Source organism: Antrostomus carolinensis, unplaced genomic scaffold (assembly GCF_000700745.2).
Source record: "Antrostomus carolinensis isolate BGI_N321 unplaced genomic scaffold, ASM70074v2 scaffold22536, whole genome shotgun sequence".
NCBI classification, from domain to species: domain Eukaryota; kingdom Metazoa; phylum Chordata; class Aves; order Caprimulgiformes; family Caprimulgidae; genus Antrostomus; species Antrostomus carolinensis.
In genome coordinates this window covers 52,705-70,521 of record NW_010322821.1, presented here as the reverse complement: position 1 = coordinate 70,521, position 17,817 = coordinate 52,705, and the positions used below count along the sequence as shown (strand labels likewise).

General features: G+C 43.8%; 1 protein-coding gene across 2 annotated transcripts in view; it reads left to right on the top strand.

Annotated features, from left to right (window-relative positions):
• Nucleotides 1–17,817, top strand: part of FGF13 (fibroblast growth factor 13) — a 113,526-nt gene that overhangs the window by 48,091 nt on the left and 47,618 nt on the right. The window contains exons 1-3 of one of the 2 annotated variants that reach the window (XM_010170399.2): nucleotides 2,972–3,477; nucleotides 5,484–5,594; nucleotides 11,591–11,694. In XM_010170399.2, the coding sequence (XP_010168701.1) occupies nucleotides 3,291–3,477; nucleotides 5,484–5,594; nucleotides 11,591–11,694 (402 nt within the window). In that variant the 5' untranslated portion in view covers nucleotides 2,972–3,290. Of the gene's footprint in view, nucleotides 1–2,971; nucleotides 3,478–5,483; nucleotides 5,595–11,590; nucleotides 11,695–17,817 lie in introns of those variants that run through there. The other variant, XM_010170400.1, reaches the window with a different exon arrangement.

The following is a 17,817-nucleotide window of genomic DNA, read 5'->3' as shown; positions in this document are numbered from 1 at the left end:
AACTGGAGGACTGTTTTTTGAAACTTAAATCTGATTATGCATATATGCTATTTTTATTCTTCTCTTTAGTTATCTGTCAAGGAACATTTGTGCAAATGAATTTTCTTTATGGATTTCAAGCATGCAGGCTGGAATGCTGGCAGAAAGATATCCTAAATACTGCTTTTATACACCACTTTTCACCAGGAGTTTCAAGGTTAGCCAAATTCTGAGTTCTGGTTAGTCATAATGAAAATGAAATGTCATCTGACCTATAGGACAGATCACAAAGAGGCAGCTTCACTTTGATCTGAAGATCAAACACTGCTTTCCAAACTAGGAATATTTATAAAGTAGTGGGCAAGTCTCAGGAAAAACAAGTCTCACTTGTGACTATATTGGAATTGAAAAGATGGCGAAATTCATAGTACGTTACCGGTGAGTTGAGTAGGATGGGTTATTACTAATAATATCCAACTGGTTGTCTCTTGAGTTGGATTTCACATGTCTTCTGTGGACTGACAGATGAGGGTGGTGGTGGAGGAACTTGTGAATTGCAGTTATTTTTACCCTACTGTTTAACCCAGATAAGAAATGAGGAGTATTTATTTAATATGAATACATGGATGCCATAAAGTGCCTGATAAACAAAGGTGTGTGTGTGTATGCACCTATAGCTGTATACATACATAATTCTTGCAGAAAAGAGGTATTGTAGATGGGTATGTGGGGCTGCCAAATTCAATATACCATGCCAGCTGTTGAGGTCTCAGGCTTTGGTGACACCCATTGTGCTTTCAGTCAGACATCATCTTAAAATCATCATCTTGTGCATTATGGGCATTTCTGTTACTGAGGCCTGGCCACGCAACGTGTTTTATGGGGGAAGGAGTTGCCAGCTGGAAGAAATGGATTTGGACCCGTTGTGAACTGTTTCTAGTCCAGGGAAGGACTGTAATGTTTGTAGAGGTATCGTGAACTGCTTTTGAATTGAGCTCTTTGAAGTGAAGATACTGAGTGGCACGATTGCCACTGTGCTTGCCTGGGAGCATTGTGCAGCCCCAGGGAGGGAGAGGAGAGGCTGTGCCAAGGGTGTGTGGAGGGGAGGAAGAAGAGGCAGGAATCCTGCAGGCAGGTATGATGGGAAGACAGGCTGAGTCTGAAAGCACATCAGAAATCTGGTGCTGTCACACCAACCACCTGCACAGGTTCTGTCTCGATAGCCCCAGGTGAGCCCTGGGGCTGGCCCAGGGCATGCAGGATGTAGATCCTGGGCTTGGATGACTGATGCCTGTTGCCATCAAGGTCCTCACTGAGCTCAGCTCCTGCAAGGACCCAGCCTACAACCTCCCGGCTCCTGCTCACTGGACATCCCACCCTGCCCCAGCGCCTGCAAGTGCCTGTGAATCCCCTCTGCCTGGGGGATAAAATCCTTCTGTAGTTGTTTGCCTTTAGGGTTGCAAATCTCTGTTTTGTTTCCAACCTGAATTGGATTTATTTTTGGCTCCAGCTGTTGAAAACATGCTGAAAATTGAGGGGTGGGTTGCAAAGGGACCCCCAGGACCTCCTGCTTCCTATGTCCTGGGGAATGGATGTGGGCAGTATTTCGCACCCGCTGTGCAGGGCATTGGCCACGGTGCAGTGCCAGGCTCTGGCACGAAGCTCTGCTCCCCGCATCCTGGCACCAATCCTTCCCCCTGCCCTGGCACCCCCACAGCCTGGCCCCCCACTTAGCTGGGGCTGAATAAACCCAGCTGACATGAGAGCCTGGCCTCAGGGGACACAGAGGCACCATGGGGGGACAAAGGGAAGAGGGAGAACTTGGCAATGACAAGGGATTCTCTGGGGATTTCCTAGTCTCTGCTAGAAAACTGGAGCTGAGAGCAGGTGTGGGGGGGAAGGAAAGGCAAGAGAGGTAAAAAGCCTCCAGTGAATCAGTGAGGCAGAGAGGGACCTTCCTACAAGGGTGAGGGAAAGTGTGTGTGGGGGGAGCTACAGCTGGAGCCCCCCTGCCTGTCCCCCTGAACCCCCTTCCTGCCGCTGGCCAGGTGCCCTCACTCTGCTGCCAAAAACCTGGTGGCAGCTATTTGCTCATCGCAGTCACGTCTGTTTGGGTGTCTGCACCTCCCCAGGAGGCAGCTCTGTCAAAAGCAGGTCCCCACAGCCCATGGGGCTGGCAAGGGTGGGCAGCTGGGGTGCACCAGCTCCCACTGCCCACCCTGAGCCCCTGCTCCTCACTGCCTGCACCCCGGGGGTCTCTCCCCAACTCTCCGCACAAAGAACCACCGGGCAGGTCTCCTGCTCGCTGCCTTGCCTGGGAGAGGAGGAGGAGGAAAAGGAGGAGGAGGAGGAGGAGGGGGGGGTGGTGATAAGGGGCTTGCTGCGTTGTCTCATTTCTGTACCCAGCGCACAGCTCATGGGGTGTGTGCGAGTGCGCACACCCGCTGCCTGGGGACTGCTGCTCCTGCTGCTGCTGCTCCTGCTGCTGCTGCTGCTGCAGTCTCTGCTCTGAGCTACTGGCAACCAGGCGTCAGGGTTGCTCTGGCTGTTGACCGTCTGGTGACAAGTGTTGCAATGCAAAAGCTGAACACATCCGTGGAGGAGAGGCTGCGCTGGCAGCATCACCTGTAAGGAGCAGAGAGGAAGAAGCTTCCCGAGGCATTCGGCAGCAGACAGCCGAAGCTCCAGGCATCCACACCTCCTCCCAGTGTCTCCATCCCCAATTGCTTCGGATCTCTTTTTAAGAGAGGAGAGGAAAACGGATCCAGAAAACCCCTGCAACAGGACAGCCCCTGCTGGAGTCTAACAGGTGTTTGCTGGGATTTGAATGGGGAGGGGATGGGTGGGGAGAAAAGTTAACTGGAGAAATTGGGGCTAGGAGAGATGCAATGATCTTGCACCAAGTGGATGTGCTGTGTCTGCACGTGAATAGCGCGTCTGGAGGAGCTCAGAGGGATGTCTTGCAAGTGATCTGCTCCATCTCCGCAGAAACGCTCGCCTCTGCCTGCAAACTTTCCCCTGCCAGAAGTTGGGAGGAATAAAAACCCATCAGAGAATCAAAAGGGGAAGATCTCAGCAGACCAAAACGCTCGAGCTGAACTGTTGCATCCCGACCCAGGGCTCTGGTGCAAGCGTCCCGCCGGTGTCTCCTGGGCTCCCAAACCCATTGGCGGTGGGTGGCATTGGCCGAGGTGCCCGGCAGTGTCCCCCGCATTGGGGACGGGCCGAGCAGCATGCTGGCTGCGGTGCCCGCGGCCGGCGAGCAAACCCCGTGTGCCTGACCTGCCGGTGGTGCCGGGGCGGTGGCGGCCATGGCTGCAGCCATCGCCAGCTCCCTGATCCGCCAGAAGAGACAAGCCAGGGAGCGGGAGAAGTCCAATGCCTGTAAGTGTGTCAACAGCCCCAGCAAGAGCAAGGGAAGCTGCGACAAGAACAAGTTGAATGTGTTTTCCAGGGTCAAACTCTTTGGCTCCAAGAAAAGGCGAAGGCGGCGACCAGGTTGGCAAGGGTTATGTCTTTGGGGGGTTGGTTTGTTTAATTTAATGCAAACTGGGATGTGCATCAGGCATGGGGAAAGGGGGGATCAGTGCCTCAGGGCTGGTAAAATGAATGTGCAGGTGTTGCCCCTCCTGGCTTGTATGATCTGACAGACTTGGGTACCCCATGACAGCCCCTTCCCCTTCCGTGTTCTTGTGGTTTGTTTGGATACCACACACCATTGCTTTCTGCCCGACTGGCGCACCCGTGTCCTGGTAATTCACTAGTCTGTCTCTCTGTTACACATACACATATACGAACACACGTGATTTGTTTGTAGGGGAGATGTTTGCAGGGGAAGTTCTCACACATACACCTCCTTCGCTTGTGTGTTAAGTAACTGAGCAGTCTGGAGATGTGTTTTTGTCTTCCTGCTTCACAGAATGCCTGTGCCCTGCTTTATGTGCTGATTGCAGACAAGGCTTTTTGCTTTCGCTGGCACCTTCCAGAGTTTTGCCTCAGCACCCTCTTCCTTTCTAGGAATCTCATACATGCAGCTGCCCTGCAGAGACGATGCTCCCTGTGTCGGAGGTGTAAAAGATCAGGCATTAAGATTCAGTTCCTGATCTGACTGGGGGGTTTTGTACATGGGAGGAGCAAAACCCTCTGGTTGTGTTGCTATCACTTTGCTGTGCTGAAACATTGATGCTGTTGGCCACTTAACCTGTCTGCCTTTCTCAGCAGCCACAGAAAAGGTGCCTCACACGCAGTTTGCAAACAGCTTTGGGATGTATTATGGCTAAAAGGCCAAAGTGGGGGCTGGATTAATTTCTTGTCAGAAAAGTTGGTAGATAAGAATTGTGCATCCATCAGTACCCTTATTAAAGGTTGCTAATAGAAACTAATATGCAAACTACTGTGAGCTTTTGCCTTCAGCTCCTACTAAAACGAAGTGCAGTAGCAGAGCTCCCTAATGTCTTTGATTACAAACACAAGGAGTCTTATCCAGGCATTGACTGTTGGAAATGACAGATCAGATCTTCACAGTATGTTTATCTCTGAATTAAGTAAGTTGTTGTGGAGTGAGCTGGGGAGATGCATCACCTCCTGACAAGCATAATTGTGTGAGATGACTACAATGCAGATGTCATTTGGATTCAGTGGAAGTAGACCTTTTTTGCAATTACTCCTGGTGCATTACCTAGATATCTTAAATGACAGACTTGACGGCAGATCCTGTTGCTATTTACTTTTTGGTCTAGAATGATACGAAACCATGTAAGATACCTCGCTTTTTAACTGTGAACCTGAGGATGGTTATGAAAAAAGAAATCTATCCAAACTGTGCGTTGTTTTGATCTTTCCTCTTCTAGCTGATGAGGTAATTACCTCAACCCATATGGTAATATTTATTTTGCAGTTCCACACATTGCTGGATTTCAGGGTTCCCCCCTCCATTTTCCATATGTTCATTGAGTACTTTATCACTTTGAATGCTCTGTGCTCCTTGGAGCAGCAAGGAATGGGGGTTTGTTTATTAGAGCTGCAGCAGTTCCTGTGCTAAATGTTTGCTGCTATATGTTTAGGCTATCAACTGTCACTGTGGCTCTTATTAGCACTATGGTAGTAGTCCTCTTTTTCCTCTCCATTTAAGCACTCACACCTTTTCAAAAGGCGGAATATGCTCTTTGCCAGCTCATTTCTAATCTTGAAGGAGATAGGGCTGAGCTCCTGAGACCAAGCAGCACACTGTTGGAATTTGGATTCACTGGAAGCAGATTTTACTGTGCTACCTACGTTACAACCAAGAGTGGCATTTAATCATTTTGGTAATTCATTTCAGAGACATAAATTTGATCTCAGCCTAAATGAGAAGTGTTGCAAAGCTGGTTGCTCTGCTTTTGTTTTGGGTCTTTTTCGTATCTCAGCCTTGAGAAGAAACCAAGAGATTTGGTTTTAACATCCTGCTCACTTGGAACAGCACATCAGGATTTCCCACATTAATCTCACTGTTGTTTTTTTTACAGAGCCTCAGCTTAAAGGTATAGTAACAAAGCTATACAGCAGGCAAGGATACCACTTGCAGTTGCAAGCAGATGGAACAATTGATGGAACAAAAGAGGAGGACAGTAGTTATAGTAAGTGACATGAGAATAAATGGTGTGTTTGTGAATTGTGGTGTCTCGTTCTTCCCGTATAGGTCCACTGAAAATTGTTGTCCTGGGATGACTGAGCGCGCGGAAGCGGCATTAACGCTGCTCAGAGCACGGAAGTCTTTCAGACTTACTGCGTCTGAGAGAAATGCAAATAAAAATCACTTCTAGAAATAATGAACTAGAGGAGGTAATGATGACACATATGACAAACAAAGCAAATGTTATCTCCATGGTAATCTAGAGAAGTTCATTGCTGTCCTTTGGATTTTTATTAGATGTTTTTTTTCAACAGGGAAAATTTGCTCGCCTACTCAGAGTGCCTGAAATAGAAAAACACTATCTCCGCTCTTAAACAGGGGCTCATTCAGACAGAACTGTGTTATTTCACACAATGAAAGTTCATCGTGATTTTAAAGTTCTCATTTCCCTATTATTATGTTTTGTACCTCTCCTAAACTTAATTATACCTTCAGCATTCTGTGAAGAAGCTTTGCATTTTTTGTTTGGTTTATTTTTTTACAAGTTTGAGAATTAATAGAAAGCAGGAAAAGTTTACTAGAGCATAGATTTGGTGTGTGTAAATAAAATATGTAAGTGCTCCACGTAGTTTTACTGTTTAGCTTAAACTACGTTTCAGTTCTGAAAGGAGGAGTTCAGAAGAGCAAGGAGGTGGAGAAGGTATTTCAGACCACTTTAGTCAACAAACCAGAAAATCAACAGGCAGACCTTCCTTTTTAATTATTAAAAGGCACAGATTTAAGTACTGTCCTTTTAATATAAAAACCATTTGCAGGTGCAACATCATTTCATTTTGCAGGGCACTTGAATACGGCAGAGTAAGCACTAGATGCAATCGGAAATATCTCGCCTTGTTTGTCCAATCACTTGCTCCCGCACCCTCTTTAATCCTTTTTGCATCCCTGTATTAACTTCTGAGTGGTGGGAGAGAACCAGTTAGGCTGCTGGAGATCTTCTCTGCAGCCACTGAAGGTGCTGGCCTCAGGGCAGAGCCCAAGTGTAGGATCTGTAGGGACTCCTGAGGTCCGGCTCCAGGTCCTGTCCTCACCCATGGAGAAGGTGGCACAAAGACCAGATCGGTGTGATGCTCAGTGGCTGCTGCCATCTTACTGAGTTTTCCTCAGTGCAGCCACAAAATCTACTGTAAGAATGATGCTTATGGACCTTAAACACTGTTTTTCTTTCAAGTGAAAGATCTAATATTTATGATTTTAAAAATCAGTACAGGTTGTTCAGGATTTCAGAGTAATTCTGTTAATTATCTTTATAAAACAAGTAATAGGCAAACCTTACTTTTTACATCAAAGCATGATATTGTTCTAAACTTTTAATGTACCAGAGTAAATACCTGAAATTCCATCTTTTTTTTTTCAAGTGGTTGTTTCATTCAAATACTTCCCTTGCAGTTCCTCTAATAGGGATTCTGCGATTCAAAAGAAGATAAAATTTATGGGAATCTGTCCTTTTGACATTCATACAAATATGTTTGTTTCTAAGATAACTTTGTTTTCACTGTGTCCTCAAATTTACCATAACTTGATAGATAACAAAGCAAATCATAAAAACTCCTTGCTGCTGGATACCTTCCAAGATGTTGAATACTTAAATATAATGGAAGTACCCCAGAAATGGTTGCAGCTGGGTTGCAGCATCAGAACAGAGGAGGGTTTTTATCATAAAAAATACATGGTTTTGTATATATTATTCTTTTATGTAAGGTAAATGTGTAGACCTGAATGTTCTGCAGTCCTGAATTTATTTTAATTGCAATATTTTTAATGGAGCTAGTGAGAGAGGCTGATTTATTCTGTGGATCAGGGTCCACATAAGGGGCTTCCCTCAAGGCCTTGCTAACGTGAATATTAAGCAGATCAGGTTCTCTAAAATAATTTTTTCCAATATCTGCTGAGATATCTCTCATTTAGCCCATATTCCTGCACAGTGGGGAAGCCACAGGAGTTGTAGCCCCCTTCAAATGCAGGAGGACCCCTTCTTCATTCCCTTCTCCTCTCCTTTGCACTCCTGAGGGATATCATTGCTGTTCCCTTTGCTGAACATTTGCTTTGTCTTCACTGTGATAATAAAAATGTCCCTTAACAATAAGGGGAACATCCTCAAAGGCAGCTGTGGCCAGTGAAGCGGTTGCACAGCGCTAGGACTCTGCAACTGCATTTTTTGAAGCAAACTGTAGCCATAGTCCACCTGGTCTCCAGACAGCACTGGTCAGCCTTGTTTACATTTCAGAATTTTTCTTCCCTTTCTATGGTGGGGACAGAGAGAGCTTATGGCCCCTGATAGCCAGCTGCTGTTTTGTGCTCCTGTCAGCATCCCAGGGCCAGGAGTCTGCCTTCTCCATCATTTTCTACCTACAGCTGGATGGCAATTTTGCCTGAAGATCCCCTTTGGTTCCTGGCTTGGGAGCAATTATTTCAAACTCTGCAGACCCACTGCTGTAGGCAGGGTTCACAAAACCAAAGTTGTACCCACGACTGCAGGGAGTTTAAAAGAAAGCTGAGATTTTGGAGCACAGTTTAGGCAGGAAGTGAAACATGGAGCGTAGAACTCACCAGACCTCTTTTAGCCAAGAGTCTATGTAATTTGAGGAACTGCCTTGTGGAAAGGATTTCCTGGCTCAGAAACAGATTTTGCCTCATTAAATGTGTTAAATAGGGCAAGATTTTAAATCAAGGCAGAATTTATCCCACAATTTTGGCAAGACAAAAAGATTTGAGGACTGATAAAATAAGGAAATACAGAAAATGATATCCTGCAGAAAGCATATGAAGGTCCAGGTGGTCAAGCCAAGGATGGCACAGACCTCACAGTAATGTATACATTCATAAATCTAGCCGTGGCCCACTGCCTCCTAATTTACAGCTCTAATTCTTTGTCAGCTTGTGTTGCACAAGGGCTGTAGCAAAGATATCTCTCTCTTAGACATCACCAAGTTTTTCGTTACGTTGGATATTGTGCCCTTTAAACAGCAGAGATGTAATTGGGAAAGGCTAGGATGCAAATAACTTTGCATTATCTCATGCAAACTCAAACTGCTTGTAGTAGCAAACAATTTATTTTCCTGTGGCTTTTTTTTTTCACCCCTTCTGCCATATCTGCCCACATGAGGGTCCACCACTAGAAATGTGATAGCATCTCAAACCCACTGTCCATGGCACTGGGGGCTTGCAGAGAAGGGGATTGTGTGGTTCTGCTGTTGGTCCCACCAGCATTCCCTGGTCATGGACAGGCCACTCGCTGTCACAGAAGCTGAACTTGGACTTGCTGCTGTGCAAGGACGGTGGGAGAATGGGACAATTGAATAAATGGGACAGTCCCTGTTCTTGGTGCAGTGCCAATGTCTGCTTGCCTTGGAGGCAGCAGCTGGGGCAGCCTGGCTGTGTGTCTGGCTGTGCTGGCACAGGACAGATGGACTGGACACCCCTGGACAGCCGGTCCCTCTCCAGAGCCAGTGTTACTCCCCCACTTCCCATAGCCTGTGCCACAGCAGCTGCTAATCCCACTGACATCTAAACCAGCTTCTGAGTGTGCCCAACCCCTCATTTTGCCTCATATTAGACATGTACGTTTATGGCAGGAAAACATGTTCAGCTGCTGAGGGAAGCAGCTGAGCACCCATCGCAGTGGGTGCCCCAGCACTCCCCTGGCAGAAGCTCAACCTCGTATCTCTGCTCACTTGGCCAAGCACAGCGCATCCAGGAATCACTCACGAAAACCCATCTCTGTGCCCTGTGGCTGTGAGTTATATCTTCTGCATGCTCCCAGGCTTTGCCCTGTCCTTGGCTGATCTACTCACAGGTTCGTAGCACTATTTACAGTGAAGCCTGTACTCATACCCTTGTGCTGAAAATACCCAAACCCTTCCCCTACCCCTAAATATGCTGTTAAGAAAACACCTTTCAAGGGAGACCTCCAGGTTCTGCCTGGATACTGAGCTTTAAATTGTGCTCTCCTGCCTACACTGAGATCAGATGCTATTTTTTGGGGTTGAACTGCAAAAGAGGGCTCTGCAAGGGAATATTTACTGAGTCAGACAGGGAACGTGTTCTCCCACAAATAATTTCAAACATTTGGTAGAATGAATGAGAAATCCATTTCGTTACTGAAAATCGAGGTTTTTGCTGAAAACTGTGCAGAACTAGAGGATTTTGTTTTAGTGGGGAGAAAACTGTTTCTCTTGGTTTTGTGCTTGCAGGTGAGCGTGCGGTGGGGCTGCGTATGTGTGTGTGTTTGTGTCTGCATGCACGCTCATGTGTATGAGAGGGAAAGAAAAACATCAGTACAATTTTGTGATCTCCTCCATTTATTTGTTAATTCTGGCTATTTCCACCTGCTCCGTTATATTCAACCATTGTAGGAAAATCAATGTTCAAAGGTGCTCCAGCTCCCACAGCAGAGCACCCGTGGTTGTAGTGTCCCCATGCAGTGGGGCAGGCTCAGCCCAGCTCTGAGCGTGTCCCCCCCAGTGCCCATTGCATCCCCTCTTCACCGGGCTGAGACCTCCAGGTTAACCTGGGAGCTGGAGATCCAGCTGCCTGCTGGAACAGAGTCTGTTTTCACCCAAATTTAGTCTTTTGTCCCCAGTGCAGAGGGTTAACTTCTGGCCATGCCTTTATCAAAATCAGACCTGCGTACGTTTACTCTCTCCCGTTTTGATACACTCTTGACAACCCCACACCCCAAATTTAGGATCTATATAAGTTGCAAATTTTCTTTTAATTAAATATGACCATTTGGGTGTTGTCAGGCTGAAAAAACAATTTTATAATGGGTCATAATTCTTAGCTTATAATTTTGAAAATAATAAAAATATTTCAAACTCATAATTCAGCTTTAAATTGGCTTCACACAGTGACCATAAATATCAAACTTCAGCCTGAAGCAGACCAGAGTTTTCCAGCCAAGTAATAAACCATTGGAAATAAGACCAAATTTGGCATTACTTCATCCTATCTCTGCATTTATGCAACAGACTGGAAGGAGAGGCTTTGGGTTACGATAACAGTTCTTGAAAATGTTCTTAACTCCCCTTTATTTTTCAGCCTACGTATTGAACACAGAGTACTACTGTATTCAACTCGCTGTTACTTGTGTTCAATTTTAACAGGGCTGTGAATCTCAGCTATGGCAGAGCTTTGCTTCTTTTTTCTTTTTCTTTTTCTTTTTTTAATTTGCCACTTTACAAACCGGAATCTTCATTTTTTGAAGAGTTGTTTCTCTGCTTATAAATACTGCCACTGTTAGCGTGTAAACAAGCATAAATGCGAGCAGAACATTCGAAGCAGCTCAATTTTGAAAGCAGAGATTTAAGGCTTGATCTAAAGAATAAGCTATAATTTCATTTCATTTTGAGTTATTTAACTCTGTTTTTTCAAACCCATTCTCCTCTCAAAAAGATAAAAAGAATGAGATTTGAGTGGAAACATTTTGAGATGTTAATGAAGGTTTTTAGCATTTCTGAATTTCATCTTACTCCTTCCTTTTGGTCAAAAATGTTTACTGCACTTAATTTGAGATTATTTGTAAAAAAAAAAAAAAAAGTTTTTATCATCTTGAAAAACTTTTTATTTGGTTTTGGATTTTTTTTGGACTTATTGTAAGGGGGAAAAAAACCCCAAACAAATTAAATATATTCAACTCTACTCAGCAGACCCTGGATTCTGCTCATGAGACAGGTAAGTCATTTTAGCTCTCAGTACCTTTAATTCATCATCTTCAGAATGGGGGAGATTCGTTGATACCCTCTGTAGATAATTTCTGAGCTGCTGGTGGAAATTGCTATAGAAGACCACAATAGTAGCAGTATTCTTCTGTAGCACCCACAGAAATTAATATATGCATGAATGGACATTATTTATTTGGTTCTGGTAGTTATGGCTTAATTCTCTATCTAATCTGCATACTCTAAAGGATTAATTTTGTTCTCCATCTCCTTTCTCTCCTAGCTTTGTTTAACCTCATACCTGTGGGTTTACGAGTGGTGGCGATTCAGGGGGTTCAAACAAAATTGTATCTGGCAATGAACAGTGAAGGATACCTATATACATCAGTAAGTAAACATTTTTCATTTTCTCCTCATTGAAATGAGTAAAAGCAAGAACTTCATAAATGAATATTTTACTGTTCCAAGGAATCTGCTTCTAACCTATAAACATGAGATTTGACAGCAAATTCAGTGGTGACAGTCTGGTTTTAGCTTATTACTCTGTTTCCATTATGAATACATATGGATGTATGGAATCAAACTGTGGTGCTTTTGATGCAAAACTCATGATCCTGAAGTGTGAAATAAATAAAAAAATAATAATTTTTAAAAAACCACAAGCAAAATCCCAAAGAGAAAGGATGCTCTGTCATGGTCACTGTGGACTGATGGGGCTAATCAGTGCAGGGTACAGAGGAAAAGGGACAGCTTTGTGAATCACACGCTTGCCTGAACACATTTTATATCTTCCCATATAATCTCTATTACTGTTATTAAAAGGGATTAGAGAAAGTATTTTTTGTTGTTGTTGTTGGGCCAGGATTTTCAACTAGAAGTGGAATTAGGTGCCAAAATCTTAGGGCTTCAAGTTGCTGAGTGAGTAAAGGAATGTTTTATTAGCAGTTTTGATGAAGAATGTCAGTTAATAATTTTCAGTGGCATTTCTCAAGAGACCAAACAGTGTTTTTATGAAAAAAAAAAAAAAAAAAAAATAGACCATTTTTAGAAATAGACTGTTTTTTCAGTTAAAAACATTTAGTTGAACTATGTTCAGGAGTTTTAATTATAAAGTCCTAATAGATTTTTCCCAAGGAGGAAAACAGAGCAAAATGTAATTTATTATCTACTACAAATTATTCTCTTCTATGAATGATTCCCTTAAGGTGCCTTTAATACTGATAACAATTAAGTAAACTTATTAAAATCTCTCATTTGTTTTGCAATCCTGACAGCTGGGACAAGGGGCAGCTTTGCATATTTTTCTTCTTCTATCTACCAGAGCAAAAGCAAATTAGAACTGGCTCTGCTCTGGGACAAAGTGAAATTTCAGTGAACGGCATCGAACTCCGCTCTTCTTTTTGCTCTGGCTGTTTGCTTAGTGGGATTAATCCCCAGATCTGTTGGCAGGGCTGGAACCACACAGCCAGATAGTGCAAAGGCCCCTTAATCCCGTGTAGTCACCGTCCTGTGACCGCACGGTGGCATTTACATTTGCACTGCAAACGTACCTTTGACTGCACCGTGCGTTTTCATTTACGTTGGCATCCTCAGCTGCACTCCTTTCTGGCTGCCCACTCGCTGCATCATGTGGGCTTCTGCAGGCTCAATTCTGCTTCAGGGAGCGCTATCTCTTGAGTCACATCTCAAGGAGAGAGAGAGAGGTTTGTACATCAAGCAAATTTCCATCAGCACGCATAACAAATATGCTTGATTTGAATAAACCACAACACCTACTCAACCAGGACAGTAGGTCAGTTCTTTCGTTGCAAGATACATTCTATAAAAATCGGGTATATTTTTGCAAAAGTGCAAAAATTCCTGTGAAGATGCAGAAAATGGGATGAGGGCAGATTCAACCACTGCTAACCTACAACAGAGCAGTAACTTCTCATTTGTGAGCTGTAGCCCGGAAGTCAAAGGGACCACTGAGAGAATGAAGTATCACTTCTAGTGTTGCTCGATGCGTGGAGGAGTGGCAGAATATAACATTTTTTTTAAGTCCAGCTTTAGTTTGGTAGGTATCTACATGTCTTAGGCAGAGCTCAGAGATTTACTTTGCTTCTAGTTCCTGGTGTTTGCATTGATTAGAGATAGTTCTTCATGTGCTCTCATATGTTACCATGAATAGTGTCTTCCTTGAATCCTTTAGTGTCTGTGAATTTAATAGTTCGTGCTATTGCAAAATTAACTGATGACATCCCTCTATTTTCCCCTTAGTAACAATGGTTATTTTTGTTTCTCTATAAGGTAGCTATATTTTCTTACATTTATTCTTTTATACTTCTTGGACCTGATGGGCTTGGCAAGACCTTAAACAGACTTTTGTTGTGTTGTTGTGTCCCAAATTCATATTTTTAAATACTCTTCACAGAGACAGGTGTCCATCTAATATTGATCTACTTTCCCAAAGCAAGTTTCCACCCAAGTTCTCAATAATCTTGGGTTTATCACCTGGTGCCTTCTGGTTTGGCTGTTTTGTGCCTTATAATAATTGCAAGAAACTGTCGTGATGGGCAAAATGTAGCTCATGTCTCTGTCGATGCACCCAGGGAATGGAAAAGGGCTGGTGAGGAGCATCTGCCCCTACTTCGCCTGCTATGCAAAAAGTTGGCCAGAATTGCAGTTCCAGCACCATGTTTTAAGTGTTTCTAGCTCTTATTTTGCCCATAATGGTCCTTTCAGCAAGGGATACAGTCTGACAGTCTGATACATGGGAAATTAGCTCTCTATTTTGGACTGGATTCTTGGTTGATGTAAATGAGTCCCAAGAGAGCTCAGCTCATTTTTACCAGATGAACACTCACCTGTTCAATGGATGCCAACAGGGAGTCTGGGGAACAGATCAGCTCAAGTAAATGACATCCGTCTACACATCCTGAGGGTTTCCAAGCCCTTACAGGGATGTGTTCCTGATGGGATTTGTCAGGAGCAGACAGATGGCAACATGGGATTGATCAGGAGCAAAAGCCTCACAAAACACTGTCAAATTCCTGAAGCAAGAATATAGGGAAAAATAGAAATATGCTTAAATTGTAGATAACTATAACAGATAGTTGCACCATTTCCAGAGAGAAATGAAATTAGCATTGATGATGCAATGTAATAGGCAGAGAGAATATTGTGGTCTATGTCATGATTGCTGGCTTTCGGTTTTATTGCGGCTCCAGTGCTCCAGTCATGCTTGTGTCTGTGCAGAACCATTGCCTTCAGATTGCATTGCCAAAGGTTATAGATGCATTTGGTAAACGGCTTGAAAAACACCCTACTAATGTGCTGTGCCTGTTCCTCACCCCGTGCTCCTGTCTGTGCCTTGCACCCGATAGCACCTTTTGTCCTGAAATGTTTCCAAAACACTGTGCCTGATAAAGGGGCTGTTAAGTCCACACCAATTACCCCACTGGTAAAGAGGTAAATAAGACATCTGGCTTAGGGGAGGATAAGTGGAGGCTCAGCTAAGTGCTTTCCCACACTCACACAGGAAAGCACATTAGGGCTAACACACCAGGTGTCCCGTTTCCATGCATCTTGCATTAATTTGCAATATTAAATCACAGTTCCTTTTCATTTCAGTGATTGTGATGAATTCTTGTGTTTTGTTCCTTGTGGTTTATTTCTTGGGCTGTGCAGCAACAGATTGACTTAGTTGATTCTGAGTGTCCTGCATACATAGAAAATATGCCCTGGCCACAATCCATTACAGTTGTTGGCAGGTGGAGAATATCTGTGGATCCAGTTTGCAGATTTGTTGAGCTCTGGCTTTGGTCTTGCCTCTTCCTCCCTAGCAGTCTGCTGGGGTGGAGATTCAGGTATCTGACCTCAAAGGTAGTGTGCAGTCTGGTTTGCTTCTGATCCAGTGGCTGTACTCAAGAACACGGTGAATTTGCTCCATGAGGGGGTCGGTGATGTGTAATGAACCTGCAGAGAACAGATATCTGTAGTGGGCTGACAGAATTTATATAGATAGTTTGTGGTGTCTTGTCAATTAGAGCAAAAATAAGATCTTTAATGTAACGATAAAAGCTCCTCGGGAACAAGGCAGCAACTCAGCTAAGCAAAAAATATATATATTATGTTAAAATAAATATATAATTATCTACATTTGTTATAGAAGTGCATTAAAAGTCCTGGATGACAGAGAAGGGGAGTGACCCTGGTCCTCCCCGCAGCCAGCCGTCCAGCCACGGCTCGCCCGCTCTGAGCAACGCGTGCCTCCTCTCCATGCTGAGGGGAAAATACGTCTTCGTATCATAGAACACCACCACATTTGAAATGGTTTTTTTAAATTATTTTTAGCCAATTTCCTATCAAAGTTGAAGGGTGCTGTGTGACTACATGTCCCAAGCTTACCCAGCCACATAATTTTATTTGGAGGGACCTTGTCAGGAGCTTTTTGAAGCTGTAGCTCTTCCTGCTGTTTGATGCTTGAGCATCAATGTAAAATGAAAACACAGGGTTTGATTCATCCCTTCTTACACCAGTGTCATGCTGCTGCAAGATGACTTACAACAGTGTTATGGCACTGCTGTCTTATATAACCTCATCATGAATCATGCCCTTTTGTATTTTAGGATAGCTTTTATTTTATCTTATTTTTCTTTCTATGAATGACTACATCTTTCAGGTGACCACCATGTATGCCACACTTGAGTTTTTCCACTTTCATACCCTATGAGTTCCTTGTATTCTTTCATTGTCTTGAACAAAAGAGTGAAAAATACTTTCAGGATCAGTTTGTCAGACATGTAGTCCTATTGCTTTCTCATTAAAGCGATTGTGATGTGACAGAGGAGGGTCACAGTGATGCAGAGCAGCAGCTGAGTGAAGTCCATTAAAGGGAAGGGATGTATGTAGGTGAAGAGAATGGGTCTGCTGCTTGAATTCTACATAGGCTGAAACATAACCCAAAATACAGCAAATTTTTAAAAAACAGCCAGAGAACATCTAGTTGTGTATTGTCCATGAACCATCATGTCAGAGTTTTTCAAATCATTTAATGATTACCAGTGAAATACATATTTCTCCTATAGAACATTTCAGCCCATATAGTTGTGTGCTGGTTTAGCCTGGATACATTGTCAGAAACAGTAAAATTAAATAGATGCTGCTCATTGCATCCTTCTGGCTGGTCAGGAGCCACACAACTCAACTTACAGAGAGTGTCTATTTTCCATCTTGTCTTGTTCTGGGTTCCACATTTGACTTAATAGTGTCATATGCGAGTAAGCTTATTTAATAGTGTCAAATCCCAGGTTGGATAGAGCTTTAGTCTAAGAGTAGCTATTTGCCCTGACTACGTGTGGTAGAGCCCAGTTTGTCCCTCTCTTCTGCAGCCTTTCAACTCATCTATTGGAAATTGAGGGCATTCAGCCTTTTGTAGGATGGATACTAGGAAGTATGGTACACGGCAGAGTTGTTTCTGCTTGCTTTGCTGGCTATTCTAGGATGTTCAATGTGTTTGAGTTAATAGAGCTGCTATACCTGGCTTAATTTTACCATTTCTTCTCTGATGCTCTCGGTACAGAGTTAGCATAGGCTTAAGGAGCACTTTGATGTAATACCCTATGCCAAATTTTATATATATTTTACTCTAAGAGAGCATTCAGCTGACATTGTCCTCTGTATGTAAAATAGATTGTCATATGTAAGTTTGGTACCTGCACAGAAAGTAAATATTGTATGAAGCATGCACGTTGATTATAGCCAAGAGAAGTGAAATGCGATTAAATTCTCAGAGTGATTCAAAAATTGGTTTTGGTGAGTTGGAGAGAAGAGAAGTTTGTGCATATTTTAATACTGAGCAGTGCAGTGGAGATCTGCTGTAGCTAATGGGAATGGCTGGGGCATTTATAATGAATTACTGGCAAAGAGCATTTTTCCACCTCAGGGAAATAGCAGAAACCATGAGATAGGGGGAATAATCAAAAGCTTCATCTAGTTAAATTTGCATGTCAGTATAAATCATTTTTTACCATGAATGCTCAAGTGCTGACTATACCTTAATATAGTTCATTCTCTTCAGTGATGGGGTCTTAGATACAGCTGCAGCACATTTTTCTTTTCATTGCAACACCCTGCTCTATGCTGGGTAAATGTGCGACACGCTCACAGCGAGGAGGCTGCTCCGGCAGCCCTGCGCCGTGCTGACCGCCCTGCCCGCTCCTGCTGCCCCACAGCAAAGGTGGGACGAACACTGGGACAGGAACCTGCTCTAAGGAGGTTCCCAGGCATTGTAGGACCAGCCTGAACTGATAAATGTTTTCTGACACCTTCAACTATGGATGCTGCTTGAAATTATGCTGGCAGCAGATGGAAACAATTATACTTTGGTTCAGTCTCAGAGCAGTGTTGCAGTGCAGAGGTGGGTTCTGCCTGGCACCTGGCCTGGGAGAATCACACGTAATCACAGACTGGTCAGGGTTGGAAGGAACCTCAAAGATCATCCAGTTCCAACACCCCTGCCATCAGCAG